The sequence below is a fragment of the Lactuca sativa genome, chromosome 3, assembly GCF_002870075.4.
Source record: "Lactuca sativa cultivar Salinas chromosome 3, Lsat_Salinas_v11, whole genome shotgun sequence".
NCBI classification, from domain to species: Eukaryota; Viridiplantae; Streptophyta; class Magnoliopsida; order Asterales; family Asteraceae; genus Lactuca; species Lactuca sativa.
Genome location: NC_056625.2, coordinates 50,480,943 through 50,499,445, shown reverse-complemented (window position 1 = coordinate 50,499,445; position 18,503 = coordinate 50,480,943). Strand labels below are relative to the sequence as shown.

Genomic DNA, 18,503 nt, shown 5'->3' with positions numbered 1-18,503 from the left:
TGGTGTATCAATAGTTTATTGGCCTAACATGTAATTTTAAGTGGCCAAAATCCAAGATTATGATACCAATTATTGATAAAGCAGATGATATGGTCATACTTAATCGTATTAGTACCTTGTTCATCTCATGTTATCTCTTCTACAATCTTCTTTAATTTATTTGTTATACATCCTACTTTCACTATTTTCTATTTTAGTATTCTACTTTGAAATGTATTGTTATAATTAGTCAAACAAGCATGTGATTTCTCTAAAAATGATATAGAATTTTCGTTATTCTTACAGCTTGTGGCTTCTGTGCATCAAAGATTAGACTAGAAGCTCTCATGTTTTTTCTTAGAAAGACCCATTTTTTATTTTTTAACTTCTGTTTTTTTAATTAATTTTACTTCATTTTTATTTTTTTTTCCTTATTTAAGCAGTTTACTTTGAAAGTACAATGGTTTAATAAGAAAACATCATTAAAAAAGGGAAAAAATTCAATAATTATATAGTAGAAACTAACAATAACTTTAAATGGTCCATATTTAATTTCAGCTCGATGTTCCTAACCTCCTTCACTGACATCCTACAATCAGATTCCGATTTAGCACCATAAAACAACAAAAAGGGGGCTAAAATAAAATTAGAAGCAGGAGCCAACTTTAATTGATTAAAATGCACCTAATTGTTGATTTTTTTTTCCATCTGGTGTCCATTTTCCATAGCCAAAATGCTGTTTTGCAGCATGAAAAAACCATCAAAGTTTTAACACTTGTTGGTTAAGTAGTTGGCAACCCATAAAAGCTCTTTACAGAAACCTACTTTATGTTCTTTTTAGCAGCCAAAATGCTAAAGAATAGCATCTCCAATTGGTGCCTTATAAACCAAAAATGAGTAGTAAAATACTTTCAAGTGCCATTTAAAGGAGTCAAACATCAACAATGTAACCGAGTGTTGATTGCTTAGGATGTTATATTTATAGCATGGTTAAGATTTAAAATGCTTGTATGCCATATCTATCAATGTAGTCATTTCAAATGAAGTATTTCAAGTTAGTGTACACCCCTCTTATTGGTGGTTAAAATTACAAATTTTTGATGTTCAATATATTTGTGATAATAAAAAAAACGAATACTTTTATTTAATAATTTTAAAAGAAAATAGAATATATAAACATGACATGAAGGGTGTCTTTCAAAAATATAAATCTAAATACTCAAATCGATATTTGTTTTTCAGTTGTAATATTGAAAATAGGATGTTATGTCCTTGAACCGACTCCACCTACAAATTAACGAATAATTCAATATTGACTTTTGGTTCCACAATATTGTTTATTTTATTCTATGGATACAATAAAATAAATAAATTTCTTAAACCTAATTATACATTTTTATGCACTGTTATTGACATAATGTGGATAATAATAATAATAATAATAATAATAATAATAATAATAATAATAATAATAATAATAATAATAATAAAGTTTTGTTTTGTTTATACAAATACATTTTGTTTATATAAATAGATTTTTTCTTCATGTCCTAAATTAATTAGAATCTTCTAATCTTGCATCTAGATTTCAAAAAAATTCAAATTTCAAGCATAAATCTTATCCTAAATTTACCATTATCATTAATTTACGACATCATCTTACATGCTATTTCAAGAAACATTTTTTATTTTTTTGTTTGCACATCTGCTATATTTTATAATTTGTTTGTTAATTATGAATTAAATAAAAAAATTTATTTTTTCTAATTATTTTAAATTTTATTTATACATAACCATTATAAAATATTAACCATGATTTTGACATGTTATAATCTAATAACTTAATGCTCATTACTAAACTTGTTGAAGAGATGAAATATAACCAAGGTATATCTTTTTGATCAGAGGTTGAATCGATCATTAGAAGAAGAATTAGGCCAAAAATTAGGATACATTCTGGGAACATCAAACTTCGATCGAAGAGAAGCAAATGAAAGGCTTTCATAAAAATTCTCGTAGAATCGAGAATGAAGTTTTCATTCTGTACATGCCAGATCATGAATTAGTAACTGCATCCAATTTCTAAAAAAATCTCAATTGTTTCCATTTTGGAATGGAATATTTATGGAATCTCCATGAATAGGATCAAACCTTATTCCATGGTATTTACATGAGGTTCTTCTTTCTTATTCTTAAGAAAGTCCCCGAGACTCCGAGAGGGCTTAGTTGATCCATGATTTATGTTTCATCTTTCGTTTCCTTTTCGTTTGTTTCGAGAAATATATCGATCAATTCCGATTCTTTCTTTTTCTCTTGATTCTTTTCTGATCGAGATGTATAGATCCTGTTCACGGATTAACGAAAATGTGCAAAAGTTCTATTTGACTCTGTCATTTTATGAGTCTCTTCCCTTTTGTGTATGGCATTGCCACTCCCTTTGGCAGCATCCACTAATTCGGAACTTAATTTGAAAGCCATATTTAAAAATAAATTATATTTTTATCAAAATATTCTGTCATTATTACTTAGCAAACTAAGCATTTAATGGAATATTAAATGCAAAGTAAAGACAAAACAGTCATTTTATTTTATTGTATAAAGTTAATTATAATTAATGCTTCCTTAATCTATATCTATTTTTTATATATAGACAATAATTTTAGAACGGAACGAGTATAATTTATCATAACTTGAAGTGGACAACATCTTTAGAAGAATCTTTAGGATGTACTACTATTATTTTGTGGCTCTCTTCACTTGGATTTCGTGGTTGGGTTGTAAAATTTTGAGAAACGCCGGATCGGCAACTTGGACTTGAAAACTCTATGGAAAAAATGGATAAAAAATATGGATGATTAAAAAAACACAATTCCAAAAATTTAGCAACTATAATCCAAAAAAATTAATAACTTTTGAACAGCGGTAAAGAAAAAGAATCAATCAATCTTAGACAGCCAAAATAAATATACAAACCCGTTTATACGATTATTTTGATAAAAATAAAATAATAAATTTTATAACTTTATAAAACTTAAAAACAATCTTTCTTAATAAATAAAGGATCATGTAAATCTCTCATTAGTTTTGACTTGTCATTTTATGGTATTTTTAAAATAAATATTATACACTTTTCAATTTTTAATTTGTTTTAATTTTTAAAACTAAATCATATACTTATATCTGTAAATTATTAAATATCATATATATATATATATAATATTAAATTGTAATAAATATATTTCGTTATTTATTTCTTATTTTAAACTTATATATTAAGAAATATTTTTTTTTACATCTTAATTTAATATGTTTAGTTTTTTTTAATACACAGATCTCTCACACTTAGTTAAACAAAACTAAAAATTAAACGAGCAGATATTATTTAATCTAAAGTAAAATATGATTTGATAGGAATATCTTGATATCTGTGAATCAGTGAGTGTTAATTTTTGTAATTATCCAAAATAAATTCACACTATAAATTAATTAATACTTTTAGATTGCCGAGAAGGTGAGAAACAGGTGGTAAGAAAATAAACCAAAGTCGAAAAGCATCGCATCTCGCATCGCATGAATTTCAATCGGAATATATGAATACATAATCCACCAATAATTGATCCTTAAGTTACGTGCTTCAACTTCTTTCAGAAGATGGCAATGAAAGAGTGGAAATTCAGAGAGAATAGCAAATTGAAGACTGCATCAGCGTTTTCAATCAAACTTGTTCTTGATGATGTCAAGACAAACGTAAACCCAAGTGATGAAAGGACCATTATACCTCTCGGCCATGGAGATCCTTCGTCATTTCCATGCTTCCGCACGACTCAAGTAGCAGAAGATGCAGTAGTCGATGCTCTCCGCTCTGCTAACTTCAACGGCTATGCACCCAAAGGCGGAGTTCTTCAAGCAAGAAGGTATTAATTAGTGCTATCCCTTTCGTCCTACCTTAATTCAAAATCGAAATCGATACCAAATCTGTATTCAAATGTTTGTTCTCCGGGGAATTTGCCCTTTGAATCTCCGATTTATTGAATGTTTTGATTAAAATTAACAGGTCCATAGCCGAGTACCTTTCTCGCAACCTCCCTTATAAACTATCTCCGGATGATGTTTATGTAACACTCGGTGCTAAACAAGCAATTGAAGTAGTATTATCTTCATTAAGAAAACCAGGTGCAAATATTCTTCTTCCTAAACCTGGCTACCCAGCTTATGAAGCTCTAGCCATTCTTAATCAGATTGAAGTCCGCCATTTTGACCTTGTTCAAGAAAATGGTTGGGAGGTCGACTTGAATGGGCTTGAAACAATGGCAGATGATAAAACTGTTGCCATGGTCATTATCAATCCCGGGAACCCTTGTGGCAATATATTCTCACATCATCATCTTCAAAAGGTTTCTTCTTCTTTTTCTTTCATCTATTTCTTTCTTATCATATTTTGAATTATTTACTTTTTTTAAAGATCGCTGAGACTGCAAGAAGGCTGGGAATATTAGTGATATCAGATGAAGCTTATGCACATTTGACTTTTGGAAGCAAGCCATTTGTGCCAATGGGGGTTTTTGGGTCTGTTGTTCCTGTTTTAACCCTTGGATCTTTATCAAAGAGGTGGTTAATTCCTGGGTGGAGGCTTGGTTGGATAGCAAGAAACGACCCTGATGGCGTTTTTAACGGATATGGGGTATTTTTAAAATTTTTGTAATAGAATATATAAATTAGTTATACATGTTTAATATTATCCTGAAATTTATACTTTTCCTTCAGTTTGTTGAGTGCATAAAGAGGTCTCTTAATACAAATTCAGAAGCTGCAACATTCATACAGGCTGCTGTTCCTCAAATTCTTGAAAAGACAAGTGATGATTTTTTTGTGAAGACTATTGACATACTGAGGAAAGACGCTGAGATGTGTTATGAATGTTTGAAAGACATTTCATGTTTTACATGTCTACAAAAGCCTCAAGGGTCTCTCTTTCTGATGGTATATAAAATTTGTAAAAAAAAAAAAATTATAGTTAAAATGTTTAATCTTTTTAGACGTTATTGGAATTCACAGATATTTGTTTCAGGTTAAGTTAGACTTGTCAAAGTTGGAAGGTATAAAAGATGATATGGAGTTTTGTTCAAAGCTTGCTAAAGAGGAGTCTGTTATCCTTCTGCCTGGTGATTATAATTTATTTTGATTGATTTAGGTTTATGTTGAGATGCCTTTTTTTAAGAGTATTTTTTTTTTTTTAAAATGTTTTGCAGGTTTTGTGTTGAGAATGAAGAATTGGGTGCGTGTAACGTTTGCTATTGAACCATCGGCTCTTGAAGATGGGCTTGAAAGGATTCAAGCATTTTGCCTGAGGCATGCAATCAAGAAATAGAGATTTTATGTTATCATAGTCCAAACAAAATACATGGGTGTACTATAAATAATAAAAATTAGTGATATGAATTAGCATTCTCACTGGTTGTACGATGATAACTAAAATATATTAGTCAATCAAAAAAACAGTTTCAATCCGTTTTTTATTATTTATTTATCAATGCTAGAATCCATTTGGAATGGAAGTGATTAGATAGGAATAAAATATGTTAAGTTTTAACCGTGAAGAGTCGTGGAAGTTGGTATGATTTTTGAAAAGATAAGAATGATGAAATATTATAAGTAAACTAAAAATTTCTTATTGTAATATACGGTATCAAAAATAAAATTTGAAAAAGAAACAAAGCCTTGATTTGAATTTAGGGAATTGAAACCGACTGAAGATGTCTATGCCAATTCATCTACCCTACTCTTATATACTAAATTAAATACGTGTTTTATATAATTAGATATTAATGTTATTATATCTCACATCGGTGCGACACGATTGTATAAATGACTATATATGTTGGTGACTCATTTTTCTCCATTTCCATAACGACTCTTTTGGAAAGTAATCAAGGACTTTACATATATATTACATGGTAGGGATGTGCTTCGGACGGGAACCGACCCGAACCGGACGAGATCCGAATAACCCGAAACTCGAATTGGATGAAAAGTTGGAATAGAAATCCAGACCGATTATACTAATATGAGATTGGTTCGGTTCAGATAATACGGTTTTCGGTTCATTTATTAACCCAAAATGACCGAAATAACATGCATACTATTCTTTTAAATTGAAATGACATGAATAACCAAAATAAAGAAATACTATATCTAATTCAAGAAAAAAAATATTAAACATTGATAATTCATATCCTAAAAATCCATAATTCATATTTAAACATTAAACATCCAAATTAAAATATGAATCTTAAATTTTTTCATAAATAACAATATTCAAATACAAATTAACTTTTAGAAATATTAATTGGTTGTTTTCCTTTGCCACCTCCATTGCATAATGATCATGATAGGCCTGGCAATCGTGTCGTGTTCGGGTTGGCGTGTCGCGGGTTGGCAGGTTGGCGGGTCAAAATGTGCCAACCCAAACACGACCCATTTAAATATACAGGTCACGGGTTAGCGGGTCACGAGTTGGCGGGTTTGGAACATAAACCCATATATGACCCACCAACCCATTTATTTATATGGGTTCACAAGTTGGCGGGTTCGTGGGTCAGATTTGGGTTCGTGGGTCTAAATTTTAGATATTTAAGTCTTAAACATCCAAATGAAAATTAAAAACATTCGTAGAAACATGTTACAGACTTAGCCTTATAGGTTACGACTTATGACTTTAGACCATCCACCACGAGTAATAATGTCAAAACAATCGAATGGTCTATGAATAAATGGTATATATTATATAATACTTATTAAATATTAATACTTGATACATAAATACATTTAAAAATATAATAATTTTTTTATTAAGAATATAAACGGGTTAGCGGGTCAACCCGTTTATTTTTTGAGAAACCCATATATGACCCGTTTAATAAACGGGTTGGCGGGTTGACGGGTTAGCGGGTTGGCGGGTTGAAAAACTCAACCCAAACCCATTTATTTTGTGTCGTGTCGTGGGTCGTGTCGCGTGTCGTGTCGAGAATTGCCGGCCCTAGATCATGATATTTAGTAATAATTCAATAAATATGAAAAGCAATATAAACATAAAATTAAGAAAATAAATGTTTAGGACCAAAAATAACAAAAAGAAAAAAATATTTCAGCACAAACCAAAGAACAATACAGTATTATGTTTTTCTTACATTACTCCTATTAAAACAAGGGCTCATCACACAAAAAAAAAGGATAAAAAATGAAATTAATATTACACGGTGACCATCTTTCAGTATTTACTTCTACATATATAAATTGTTTCTTGATTGAATTTTAAAAAATTTCATTTACAATCAATTTCAATTGTTAGTAGAGTGTTTCATCATTATATCGACTGCTTAATTACTTCTACATTTATAAATTGTTTCTTAGTTTTAGCAGTTTAATTACTGACATTTGAGTAAGCTTTGTTTGTTTGCAACAATCAATTTGTCGCAAATATTTTTTACCAATTTTGCATTTCAAGATTAATAAATTGTTTTGGGGTTTCAAAAAAAAAAAACATTTTGATAAGCAAATAATAAACTACAAGCTGCTAACAACGGATCAAGTGACTAATCAATTTTCGGGTAGGTCCTTTTCACCCTATTAAAGCGTTATTCGGGTAATCTGACATACCCTAGAACCGAACCGTATAATTAATTTGGTCCTAATTCGGTTCGGGTTTTCAGTCCAAACGTTCATCCCTATTACATGGTATCAGATAGGGGTGTCGAACGGGTAAAATTTTCGGGTTTCGGGTAGAACGGGTATTTCCTTAAGAAAATAATACCCGATACCCGACCTATATTGTAATTCGGGTTTTCGGGTTTGAGGTCGGGTCGGGTAATTATCGGGTATACCCGAAAATTTCTTAAATGACACTTACTGATAATTTTTTTTCTTTATTTTTTATTTTTACATGTTGGTTGGTTGAATAAAGAATCGGATAGGAAAATACTCCGTACAATTAACAAGTACATATATAATAACAATACAAATCATTATAATATGTTATGTACTTTTTTAATTCCATTCCGTGCGATAGTGAGAAACTGAGAATTGTGATGACGGTTCAGGATTTCAGCTTTAGCGTCGTATTCCCTTTGCAAGTTTGCGTCGACTGTCGAGCTGTCGTTCATAAGAAGGAAACGAAAGGTTTTGTTTTATTTGAAGTGTGCGTACGTGACTGCATTGTATATTTGAGATTATTTAAAAAACGAATTTGGGTATACCCAAAAATTACCCGAATGTTCATACCCGTTACTCGTTCTACCCGACCCATTCTACCCAAATTCGGAACGGGTCGGGTGGGTAGAACGGGTTTCGGGTTTTTTTCGACAGGCCTAGTATCAGAGTCTATGTCTCGCACCCCGTAACTCAACACATCTCTGTCTATCCACATTGAGCCTCCGATTATGCGAGAAAGTGTTAGGTGGTGTTTGTTTTTTTTAAACAAAAATCCATAAAGTCTACGGACCACCTCTGTAACCCTCTACAGTAAAAGAGGTGGATCAAACGACTTCAGACTGTAATAAGAAACGTGTTTGTTTTTTAACATCTGCATGCTGTTGCGGACATTAAAAAAATTTTAAAAAAAAAAAAAAAAAAAACTGATTTTATAATCCAATAATAGTTTTTAAATACCGAAAATGTAACAATGTATGACATTTCGGCAAGAAATTATGATATTTCAGCAAAAAATAATTATATTTTAACAAAAAAATAAATATATTTTAGCATAAAATAATGATATTTCATCAACAAATTATTATTATTCAATATAAAAAAATCAACAAGAATAAAAAAAACGAAAAAAAATGTGAAATAACATTTCAGCAATATATAATCAATAATTTAGCAAGAAAAAAAAGAGGTTGGAAGAAGCAAAATAAGTGCTGAGCCAAGAAGAACATGCGTAGAGGTTTTTTAATCTGAAGACTTCTGAAAAACAAACAGTTGCAAGATAAAAAGTGTTGTGTGTGTGCTGCGCCGCGCAACAATAAGAAGTCTGAAAAGGTTTATTTCAAAAAACAAATAGCACCTTAGTTATTTCATATCGGTACGTCACGATTATATAAGTGACTATATATGTTAGAGTTTCCCCTCTTCATAAATATTCTTTTAGAGAGTAATAAGGACTATATATATTTTACAGAAAATTTAGGTAAATGAGCCAATCATCGAGGCCTAAATTTTTTGAGGCCTTGTGCACATTGACGGAGCTTCTTTAGGGTTAGGGGGCGGGCTGTGGGCCCCTGTTTTTTTTAGAATTAGTCATCTACTATTAAACATTTTACATATTAAGCCTAAAACTATAAAATTTGACTTTGCCCCCCCCCCCCCCCCCCCCTGTTTTCTAATTTTTATTCACATTATACTTGCGGCCCCCAAGTCAAAACTTCAAGCTCCGTCACTGCTTGTGCAGTCACACTCCCTCCACATCCTTAGACCGGAGGGTATAGGAGGGAAGTTTCCCTCACTTTTTGTGGGTCATATCCTCATTTCCCTTATTTTTCTTTCTCTCACCTAAAATCCAAGGAATGAGTGGGAAGGGCTTCCCGCACTTTTTTTTTAAATAATTTTTTTTTATGATTTATAATTTTTAAATTAATACTAAACATAAAATTTAATTAAAAATAAAAAGCATTTCATTAATTAAAATAAAATTACATTAAACCTAATATTTAAATAAGTAGAAAAAAAAACCCAAACAAAAAATCAAACTCACAACATAGAAAGCATAATTAATATCCTAATTTTATATAAACCAAAATACGTCACTCGGAATCATCGTCCTCGTCATCGCCTCGATCGTCTTCATCATTCTCCTCAGCGTCACTCTCGTCGTCGGAATCGTCACTCTCGACGAACATATATCAGAATCCTCGTCTAATTCGTCAAACAAATCGTCGTGAGAAAACTCTAACGGGGGCTGAATATAAGCCCTATAAATGTGCTCCACCAAATTAGCACGAAGGGCGTAATGAATGTCGTGATTGTGTACTTCTCTTCTATTCACCCTATACTCTTGTGAACCAACGCCTACTCCTTTGACATTTGGCAAAACTTCATTTTCGTTGTATCGGCATATCGCTCTTCCTTCGTATTCAAGAATCATATTATGCAATATGATACATGCATACATTACGTGTTGTAACCTTTTCACTTCATATGACCTTGCCCCGACCGTTAGTACTTGCCAACATTTCTTAAGTACACCAAATGTTCGCTCTACATCCTTCCTAGCTGAATCTTGCGCCTCTTTAAACTTTTTCCTTTTCGGGTCGTTAGGACATGTAAACGATTTCACAAAAACAGACAAGGGAGGATATATAACGTCAGTAAGATAGTATCCACACTTATATGCTACCCCATTTGCTTGAAAAGGTACATCGTGCGACTTTCCAAGGTACATATCGTTGAATACCGACGATTGGTCTAGCACATTGATGTCATTGTTTGCACCAGCTGAACCAAAGAATGCATGCCATATCCAAAGATCATGTGATGCGATAGCCTCTAGAATGATCATCGGCTCTTTGTGGTCGCCTCTCATGTACTGACCACGCCATGTGTTGGGGCATAATGACCAACTCCAATGCATACAATCGATACTACCTAGCATTCCAGGGAATCCATGCTTGCCTTCATGCACCGTGCATAATTGGTAGATATCGTTGATAGTTGGTTTGCACAAATATCGTTGCCCATAAACCAAACAGATCGCTTTGCAAAACTTGTACACACACTCCCGCACGGTACGCTCTGACATCCTAAAAGACTCGTCCCATTTGTCTGCGCTCATGTCGTATGCTAGCTGACGAATTGCAGTCGTGCATTTTTGAACGGGAGAGAAACCTTTTATCCGCCTTGCATCCATTTTCCATTGGAAATATGCAAAGTGGCCTTCCAAATCGCCAACAATACGTAAGAATAGTTTCTTCCTCATCCGGAACCGACGTCGAAACTTTACAACGTAGATGGCGTCATTTGCAAAATAATCTTCTATAAGACGATCGTGTCTGGCTTCGTGATTGGTACACAACCGCGACTTTCTTGGTTTAGATCGTGCACGTGATGTTTCGCCTAATCGGTTTTGATAGTATGCAACCGTTTTCGTCATGACGGAACTAATAAACTCAGTCTCCTCTACAGTCGTCGAATCGAATGATGAAGAGGATGACATTTTGACTAATAGTTTTTGGAGAGAAGAAAATTGAGGGAATAGAGGTTTTTTTGAATGTGGATTGAAGGTAAATAGTTGGGTATTTATAGGTGTTTAAAAAGTTAAAAAAAGAAAAACAAAAAAAAAATGGGTCTTAAATGCATATACCGGTTAGTAAAAAAAAGATTTTTTTTAACTGTTACCCAACGGCTAGTTTAAGGGAAAAAAGAAAAAAAAAATATTGGCCAGTCATTGACGGAGAGAGAACGCGGGAGAGCCTCCCCTCACCCGTTCCCGCGCCACCCTTCCCCGCACCGACGGTGCGGTGTTCCGCCAGGCGGGAAGCTTCCCGCGAGGCTTCCCCGCATCCATTCCGTCCGGCCTTAGGGTTGTCCGCTCTTAGGTTGGACCATAAGAGTCGGAGAAAACAATCACTCGTTCTTATAATAAGTTGTTCCATATTTTTCTCACATCTTAAATGAGGGTGTCGATGATAAACCTAACAAGTTGATCATTTGTGATGGTAAACTTGATAAAAACAATGGAATAATAATTCTCACGTTTTTTTTTCAAATACATAGATGACTGTTATGAAATGTAATAATGTTTGTCTATGTTTTTAGTTATTTAGCTAAATCAACATATAGTTAAACTATAAATCTATAATAAAATTTGATCATTTTGTAAGACATTTTTAAGAAAATAAAACGTTACCTTTGAAAAGCACTTTGCCAACACATAATAATACCCCACGACTCACAACCCCAAAAGTGGCAACTTTTGTCAAAGGTTTCCTACCGTTAATGTCTACTGCACAAACTCCCATACCCCATTGTCGTCTCCTTCCCCCTCCTTATTTTTCAAATATATACCTCCAACGGATACCTGCAACATCAAAACCCATTATCAACACCATCTCTTTTCTTCTAATTCTTCCACTCAAACAATTCAATGGACTCACCACCACCATACACCACCCCGCAATCCGCCCCACAAACACGCACCAAATCGGCATCACGTTTGGCTCGAACTAGCGGCCAAGAACCACCACCGATTCTCTCTCTTGATTTAGTCTCTTACTCACCTAAGAACACTCTTTCTCCAAAACCCAAAACCCCTCTCTCCCTTCACGACCTCCTCCTCCTTTCCCCTTCCCCCGCCAAGAGATCAAAAACCAGACTCGATGTCTCCGAGGAGGTCGCCGACCTATATGGGTCTCGTCGCCGCTGCAAAAACCGATTTGCTAATATCGGTTCACCCAGAAACACTAGAAGATCCAGGAGGCGAACGGAGGAGATTCGAGAGGATAAAGATCTGATTGCTGTTGATGAGTCGATCGTTGTTAACAACAAACCAAAGAAAAGGAGGCATAGTGGTAGATCGAAGAAGGAGAAATCGATTTCTTGCCCTTCCATTCCATCTCCAAGTAAGAAAAAACATATTTATCTTGCTTCACTTCTGAAAATGATGTAGCGTTCTATTGATTTCCTTATCATCTTGATTGTATTGTTATTGCAGAAGGAAACGATGAGGATTACGGGTACAATTTCGATCGAATCGGATTCCTGATAAATGATTTGATAATGTGGAATGATGTCGCAAAATCAACACTCTGTTTTGGATTCGGCTCACTCTGTTTCTTATCTTCATGTTTCACAACAGGCATTAGCTTTAGGTAAGTCAAGCTCTTTTCCCCCTTTCGAATTTTACAAACTTTGCAACATCTCACTGATTTGATCGTCGTTTTCAGCATACTTTCTTTGATATCTCACCTGGGCCTTCTGTGTTTGGGCGTTTCATTCTTCTCAAATTCCATTGCCCGAAGTTCAGAAAACAAGAGAAAGCTTAAGCTTAAAGAAGACGACATTCTAAAAGCTGCTAGGGTTATACTTCCTGCATTAAACCTTGTAATTTCAAAAGCTCGAGAGGTGTTCTCAGGCGAACCATCGATGACCCTTAAAGTAAATCTATAGCCCTAAAGTTTTTTGGAATCAATTTAACTTCACAATTGATCTAAGCTCATTGTGTTTCATGTTTCAGGTAGCACCATTTTTACTACTTGGATCTGATTACGGGCATATTGTAACATTGAAGAGACTATGTGCACTTGGTAAGATCATTTTGCAGATGAATTTCGATTCATGTATCAATGGTGAAACAGTGAAAACTTACGTTTTGTATCTTTTAGGGTTCTTCATTGGGTTTACTGGCCCAAAACTGTACTCATTGTACTCGATTCAAATAAACAAGAAAAGTGAATGCGTGAAAGGGTGGATACTGGAAGCATGGGGAGGTTGTTCTCATAAGAAAATAGTTGCAGGATCAGTGGTTACAGTGTTTTGGAATCTGACTTCGATCAAAACACGCATTTTTGCAGGTAATTTTGTTGAATCCTCTTATTATTGATTTGTTTGAGTTTCAAAATCGAAGTTGATGTTATACCATGTGATTGATTGGGGGTGTTTGTGTGCAGCATTTATATGTGTGGTGATCTTTAGACGCTACAGACAACAGTTGCCATGGAAGGAGGAAGGTCAACAGCTAGAGAAGACGTTGACTTTGGTTGAAACTAAGAAAGTTGAATAGAGATTTGGATTACATGTAAAATAACATATATATTTCTATATAATAAAATGAATCGTTTTATGGCTTTAGTTTCAATCGTTTCATGTTTTATAGTTCTAGAAAGTTAGATGGAAGACAATATGTTGACAATTCTATAGAGATTTGGATTACATGTAAAATAACATATATCTTTCTATATAATAAAATGAATTGTTGACAATTCTATAGGGTATATTTGGAACTATGAAAATTAGTTAATAAAATGTATGTTCTTCTTTTAAACATCAATTACACAAGAGAAAACGAAAAGAAGTTTCAATAAAAATAACAACAGGAGTTTCACTACAGAAAATAACTAAGAATAACAAAGCATAATTAGCATCCTATTAAGACTCATTTGACATTAATGATTTCGTATACCAGAAGCATAAATTGCATCAATCTGGTTCACATTTCTTTGCTATCTTCTTATGAACCTATAACAAGTCAAAGTAGCAGACAAGTGTTAATTTATAAAAGAAAATATCAAATTCAGTTGCCAATTTCCTTTCACTTTTATTCCTGTGTTTTCCAATTACAGATACAACAAAAATGAAACACCACACCATAAAGCAACTACGAATCCATGAATACAACAATCTTGAAATAAAAGCTGAAATCATATCATCACTTATAAGAATTTGCCAAATGAACGCATCATTTGCATATAATTACAGCGATGTGAAACAGATGGTTCAACTTCTGAAACTCAGGTGAGAAAATTTACAGTTTACAGATTACACGCATTCATAAAATTGTACCCTAATGAACCTTTTATCATCAAATTTCAATTCATTTGAAAGAGTAAAGATAAAACTGGAAAGGGTGGGATTTGATTTACCTTCAGGAATCCAACCGCAAGTCCGGCGAGAGAGAGTGAGCATGGAAGTCATCAAAGCCGAAGCAGTAACTCCATGAAAAGGTTGCACCGTTTCCAAACAGACGCTCAATTCAGCTGGGCAACTTCAAATTTACCAAGAAATCCATTAAGCAATGAAAATGTTTGTAATGCGTATGTGTATACATATGTGCTTATACCTGAAGATGCGATGAGACAGAGGTTTTGTGGTTTGAATGCGAAAGGGGGAGGTTTTCGCGCCTGAGGAGAATCGACTGGCGGCGGCGTTACGGGCAGAAGTTGACCGTATAAACAACCTAGCAGCGGCAGCACCGGCCATTTGATGCTTGTAACTTGATCGGCGGAGATTGGGGATCAGACCCTTTGCATCAACAGCCAGTATACTATTTATTATTGACTCTTAAACCCCTACACTATGACCATATGTCCATATACCATGACTTCTTTGTAAGTCAAAGTTCATACATGGATTTCAATAAATAAATAAATAAATAAATAAATAAATAATAATAATAAGCCCTTAATATCAGTCAACAAAATTTTGGCACCAAAGACTACATAAAAGTTTCGAGTTTTAAAACAAAGTTATATCAATCTTTACAAATACACAAAGGAATTCATTGCTTAAATTTGAATTTTCGAAGTTGAAGATGGACTTAATTTTATGGATCTCGTCTTTATTATTCCCCACACAAAGTAGAAATGACTTAATTTATGACAATTGTCCTTATGCAACCTTTCATCTTAGCTTTCTTTAGTTAGAGTTTGATCATTGGTAACTTTGCTATAATCATCAACAAAATTTGTCAAATTAGCAATCACCCTTAAACTAGTTTCCGTCCCGAATACTCTTTGATTCATCTTAACTAGCCTTTCCTCCATCTCTATATCGCCCATCACCTTCTCTAAGCTTCTATGAACATTTTCTTCGCCAAAATCGTTCATTCTAATCCCAATTCGCCAAATCTTAACAATGTAGTCACAATTCACAAATTGGTCTCCTGCAATCGGATAACACAATAGTCTCACCTTGCTTTGTATAGCCTCTATAGTGGAGTTCCATCCACAATGTGTTAGATAACACCCAACTCCTTTATGTCGTAACACTTCACTTTGTGGGGCCCAAGAGACCACTCTTCCTCGATTCCACATTCGCTCCACATAGTTTTTTGGGAGCCCTTCGCGCCATTTTGAACCTAGAACCCAAATGAATGGATGTTTGGATGATTCCAAAGCCATAGCTAGGTTTCTCACCTTTGCTTTACCAATCGGGCTAACCCAAGTCCCAAAGGAGATGTAGACAACAGAGTGATCACTTTGTTGGTCTAACCAATCCAAACAATTCATATCTTCTTTTGAAAAACGAGGGTTTCCATAACGAGTATGTTGTGTCAATGGTCCAATTGGAGTGATATTTGGGTATTTTATTGATTGATCTTGTAAGTCAGTATCAATGTGGTGTTCCTCGGGGAAGCTGTTTACGAGGATTTGTGAAAGCGTTCTTGTTCTAGCCAATGTTCTTGTCCAAAACTTGAATCTAGATTTTCTTGAAACTAGATTTCCAATAAGCCATGGTAAATCTTGTGTGCCTAAAGGAGGTTGATCATATCCCAAGTATATCGGACCTTCATTTTGTGGAATGCCTACATGTTTTTAAACACAATTTATCATATATTGAAATAAAGCATGCATGATTTATATCATAACTGTTGGACTTGATAAAAAGTAGAATAATTTAGAAGAATTTATATGTCCGCAGTTGATGTTGAAGTCTCTCAAACTTAACTATTATTCTATTTAACTTGTTGATACCTACACTGATTTTACTTTCAACTTTGTTTTCAAAAGTCTCTAAACTAAATCATAAACTACTAATATTCTTCTTTATAAAATATTTGATTTTCAAATATAAACTAGATACAGTAATAATATGCATGTTAAATAAAAGTTTTTGTCAATGACATGTATCATGTATGTACAATCAAAAGTATATGAATTACAATGTTTTCTATTAACTTTCATCGACTTACATACAAATCGTCAATAACAACTACAAGATAATAAAAAAATATTCATAACTTTATTATTTTCCATGTATTTTTCTTACAAAATGTTAATTTATATTAATTAATATGATTAAAAATGAACATGATGAAATTTGATTATAAATATATGTATGCAAATCTAAATTTTGTTAAAATGTATAATTTATAAAATTATAAAAGTGAAGGATTTTCTAATCTCTTTGGAATGTACATAGCTTTAAATAATTGTTACCAGTTTCCGAGATGATTCCCAGAGATAGCATTTCCGGGATAGCAGCAATCAGCTGGTAAGCAGCAAACATAACCGGCCAATATCCGACCACCGGAACACCACAATCGCCGCCAACTTTCAATGCCCATGACGCCAATAAATCCACAATCATGAATGCAACTCCGCCACCATCTCCACCATTAAGTTCACGAACCAAGCCTTCCAAATGCTCCGGCATGTTGTTCTCCATTGCAAACTCAATGGAGAAGAAATCACGTGGTGTCTCCTCCTCCAAACCGTCGGGGATGGACTTACAGGTGATGCCGGCGTTTATGTGAGCAATGGTGCTGTGAATGAACTCCGGTGTTACAACCACCGGAGAAAATCCATGGCGGCTCAAGGCGGAGGCCAGGTTAAGCATGGGTGTCACATGGCCTTGTGCTGGATAGGGCACCATGATGACTGTAGGCTTCTTCATGAAAACGTCCTGGTTATTGATTTTCATCGATCCTCTTGAAGGAATTTATATAAATGAGGAAGAGGAGGACTCTTGTTTGTGAACAATGTTAAACGAGTTCGTAAAGTAATGTTATGTTAATGGTTGTTTGACGAGTTCAAGCCGTGAATCTTAATATTATTACAATATTCTGAACATGCATGGTAAAGACTAGTTTAACGATACTAGTCGATCGGTTTTAATTTGTCGCATATACTAAGCTTGGAGCAACACATTAAATAGTTGTAATTGAATTCCACGTGATACGGATGTGGATATTAAATGTTAATAAGCAAATACTCTGCGGTGTGAAGTGAAACACGATGCCTGCTACCAACTTTAGCCAAACTTTTTATTTTTATTTGGAGTTTGGTAATATTTGAATGAACCACACTGGAAATTGAGTCAATTTTGGTGTACAGATGCATATGGTCACCAGAGTAATCATATATATTTTATATCTAAATTGGTTGATGCAATCATGCAGTTAATAGCAAATTTGATGTTGTATAGTTATAGAAAGCTTATTATGGAGATACTATATAAAACCCAATATTTACTAGTTTGGTCCAAGAGACTAAAGACAAAAATAACATACAAAATGGTTACCATTTTGGAAAATCCCAAAAAATGATCAAGTGTCCTAATGCGAAATTGGGGACACATTGTGAAATTACTTTTCGACCACTTTGTTGTCCTAATTCGGTTTTTTTTTTTTTAAATTAAACAACAAGTTCCTAATTCGGTTTTGCATTGGAAACGTGAACTTACCAATTTTAATGCATATTTGGGAGAAGTGATCTATAAGATCATCTTTATAGCTTATGTATGGTGTTATAAAGCCCGATTAATGGCAAAGGATTTCTTGAAACCGAGGGTCCTTTTTTTTACCAAATCATAAAATTATGTGGTTAGGGAGTTTGTTACAGTATGCCAAAGTGGTTTGGATAACTTATATGTGCGCATAAAAGTACAACTTTTGCTTTATGTTCTGTAAATCTTAGGTTATCTTTGTTTTTTTATGTGGAAATGGCCTACACATATGTAGCCCTTTAATTATTGGTTAACAATTAAAAATCTTCCTTATATTGAGTTATATAATATATGTAATATACTTGCAGTAT

General features: G+C 33.7%; 4 protein-coding genes across 4 annotated transcripts; 2 read left to right on the top strand and 2 right to left on the bottom strand.

Annotated features, from left to right (window-relative positions):
• Positions 1-3,492: 3,492 nt before the first annotated feature.
• On the top strand, positions 3,493-5,486 carry LOC111884400 (nicotianamine aminotransferase 1). The gene is made up of 6 exons (XM_023880721.3): positions 3,493-3,893; positions 4,034-4,373; positions 4,442-4,660; positions 4,744-4,959; positions 5,048-5,141; positions 5,229-5,486. The coding sequence occupies exons 1-6, from the start codon at positions 3,631-3,633 to the stop codon at positions 5,345-5,347; spliced, it is 1,251 nt and encodes a 416-aa protein (XP_023736489.1). The 5' UTR covers positions 3,493-3,630; the 3' UTR covers positions 5,348-5,486.
• A 4,271-nt stretch (positions 5,487-9,757) lies between these two features.
• LOC111884418 (uncharacterized) lies at positions 9,758-11,185 on the bottom strand. The gene has a single exon (XM_023880747.2). The coding sequence runs from the start codon at positions 11,183-11,185 to the stop codon at positions 9,758-9,760; it is 1,428 nt and encodes a 475-aa protein (XP_023736515.2).
• A 760-nt stretch (positions 11,186-11,945) lies between these two features.
• Positions 11,946-13,949, top strand: LOC111884447 (reticulon-like protein B17). Its single transcript, XM_023880771.3, has 6 exons — positions 11,946-12,590; positions 12,683-12,839; positions 12,915-13,125; positions 13,205-13,274; positions 13,353-13,541; positions 13,638-13,949. Exons 1-6 carry the CDS (start codon positions 12,116-12,118, stop codon positions 13,748-13,750), a joined length of 1,215 nt encoding a protein of 404 aa, XP_023736539.1. The 5' UTR covers positions 11,946-12,115; the 3' UTR covers positions 13,751-13,949.
• A 12-nt stretch (positions 13,950-13,961) lies between these two features.
• LOC111884446 (UDP-glycosyltransferase 82A1) lies at positions 13,962-17,613 on the bottom strand. The gene is made up of 4 exons (XM_023880770.3): positions 16,905-17,613; positions 14,807-16,270; positions 14,610-14,731; positions 13,962-14,205 (listed from the first exon to the last, which is right to left on the bottom strand). Exons 1-2 carry the CDS (start codon positions 17,386-17,388, stop codon positions 15,372-15,374), a joined length of 1,383 nt encoding a protein of 460 aa, XP_023736538.1. The 5' UTR covers positions 17,389-17,613; the 3' UTR covers positions 13,962-14,205; positions 14,610-14,731; positions 14,807-15,371.
• Positions 17,614-18,503: the final 890 nt, after the last annotated feature.

Bases quoted from the DNA above. Each gene is read 5' to 3' on its own strand.
- LOC111884400 (XM_023880721.3), top strand. From the start codon at position 3,631: ATGGCAATGAAAGAGTGGAAATTCAGAGAGAATAGCAAATTGAAGACT. The intron at 4,960-5,047 runs GTATATAAAATT...TATTTGTTTCAG, and splicing joins AAGGGTCTCTCTTTCTGATG to GTTAAGTTAGACTTGTCAAA. The intron at 5,142-5,228 runs GTGATTATAATT...AATGTTTTGCAG, and splicing joins GTCTGTTATCCTTCTGCCTG to GTTTTGTGTTGAGAATGAAG.
- LOC111884418 (XM_023880747.2), bottom strand. From the start codon at position 11,185: ATGTCATCCTCTTCATCATTCGATTCGACGACTGTAGAGGAGACTGAG.
- LOC111884447 (XM_023880771.3), top strand. From the start codon at position 12,116: ATGGACTCACCACCACCATACACCACCCCGCAATCCGCCCCACAAACA. The intron at 13,275-13,352 runs GTAAGATCATTT...TGTATCTTTTAG, and splicing joins GAAGAGACTATGTGCACTTG to GGTTCTTCATTGGGTTTACT. The intron at 13,542-13,637 runs GTAATTTTGTTG...GTTTGTGTGCAG, and splicing joins CAAAACACGCATTTTTGCAG to CATTTATATGTGTGGTGATC.
- LOC111884446 (XM_023880770.3), bottom strand. From the start codon at position 17,388: ATGAAAATCAATAACCAGGACGTTTTCATGAAGAAGCCTACAGTCATC. The intron at 16,271-16,904 runs GTAACAATTATT...AAAAACATGTAG, and splicing joins GGGAATCATCTCGGAAACTG to GCATTCCACAAAATGAAGGT.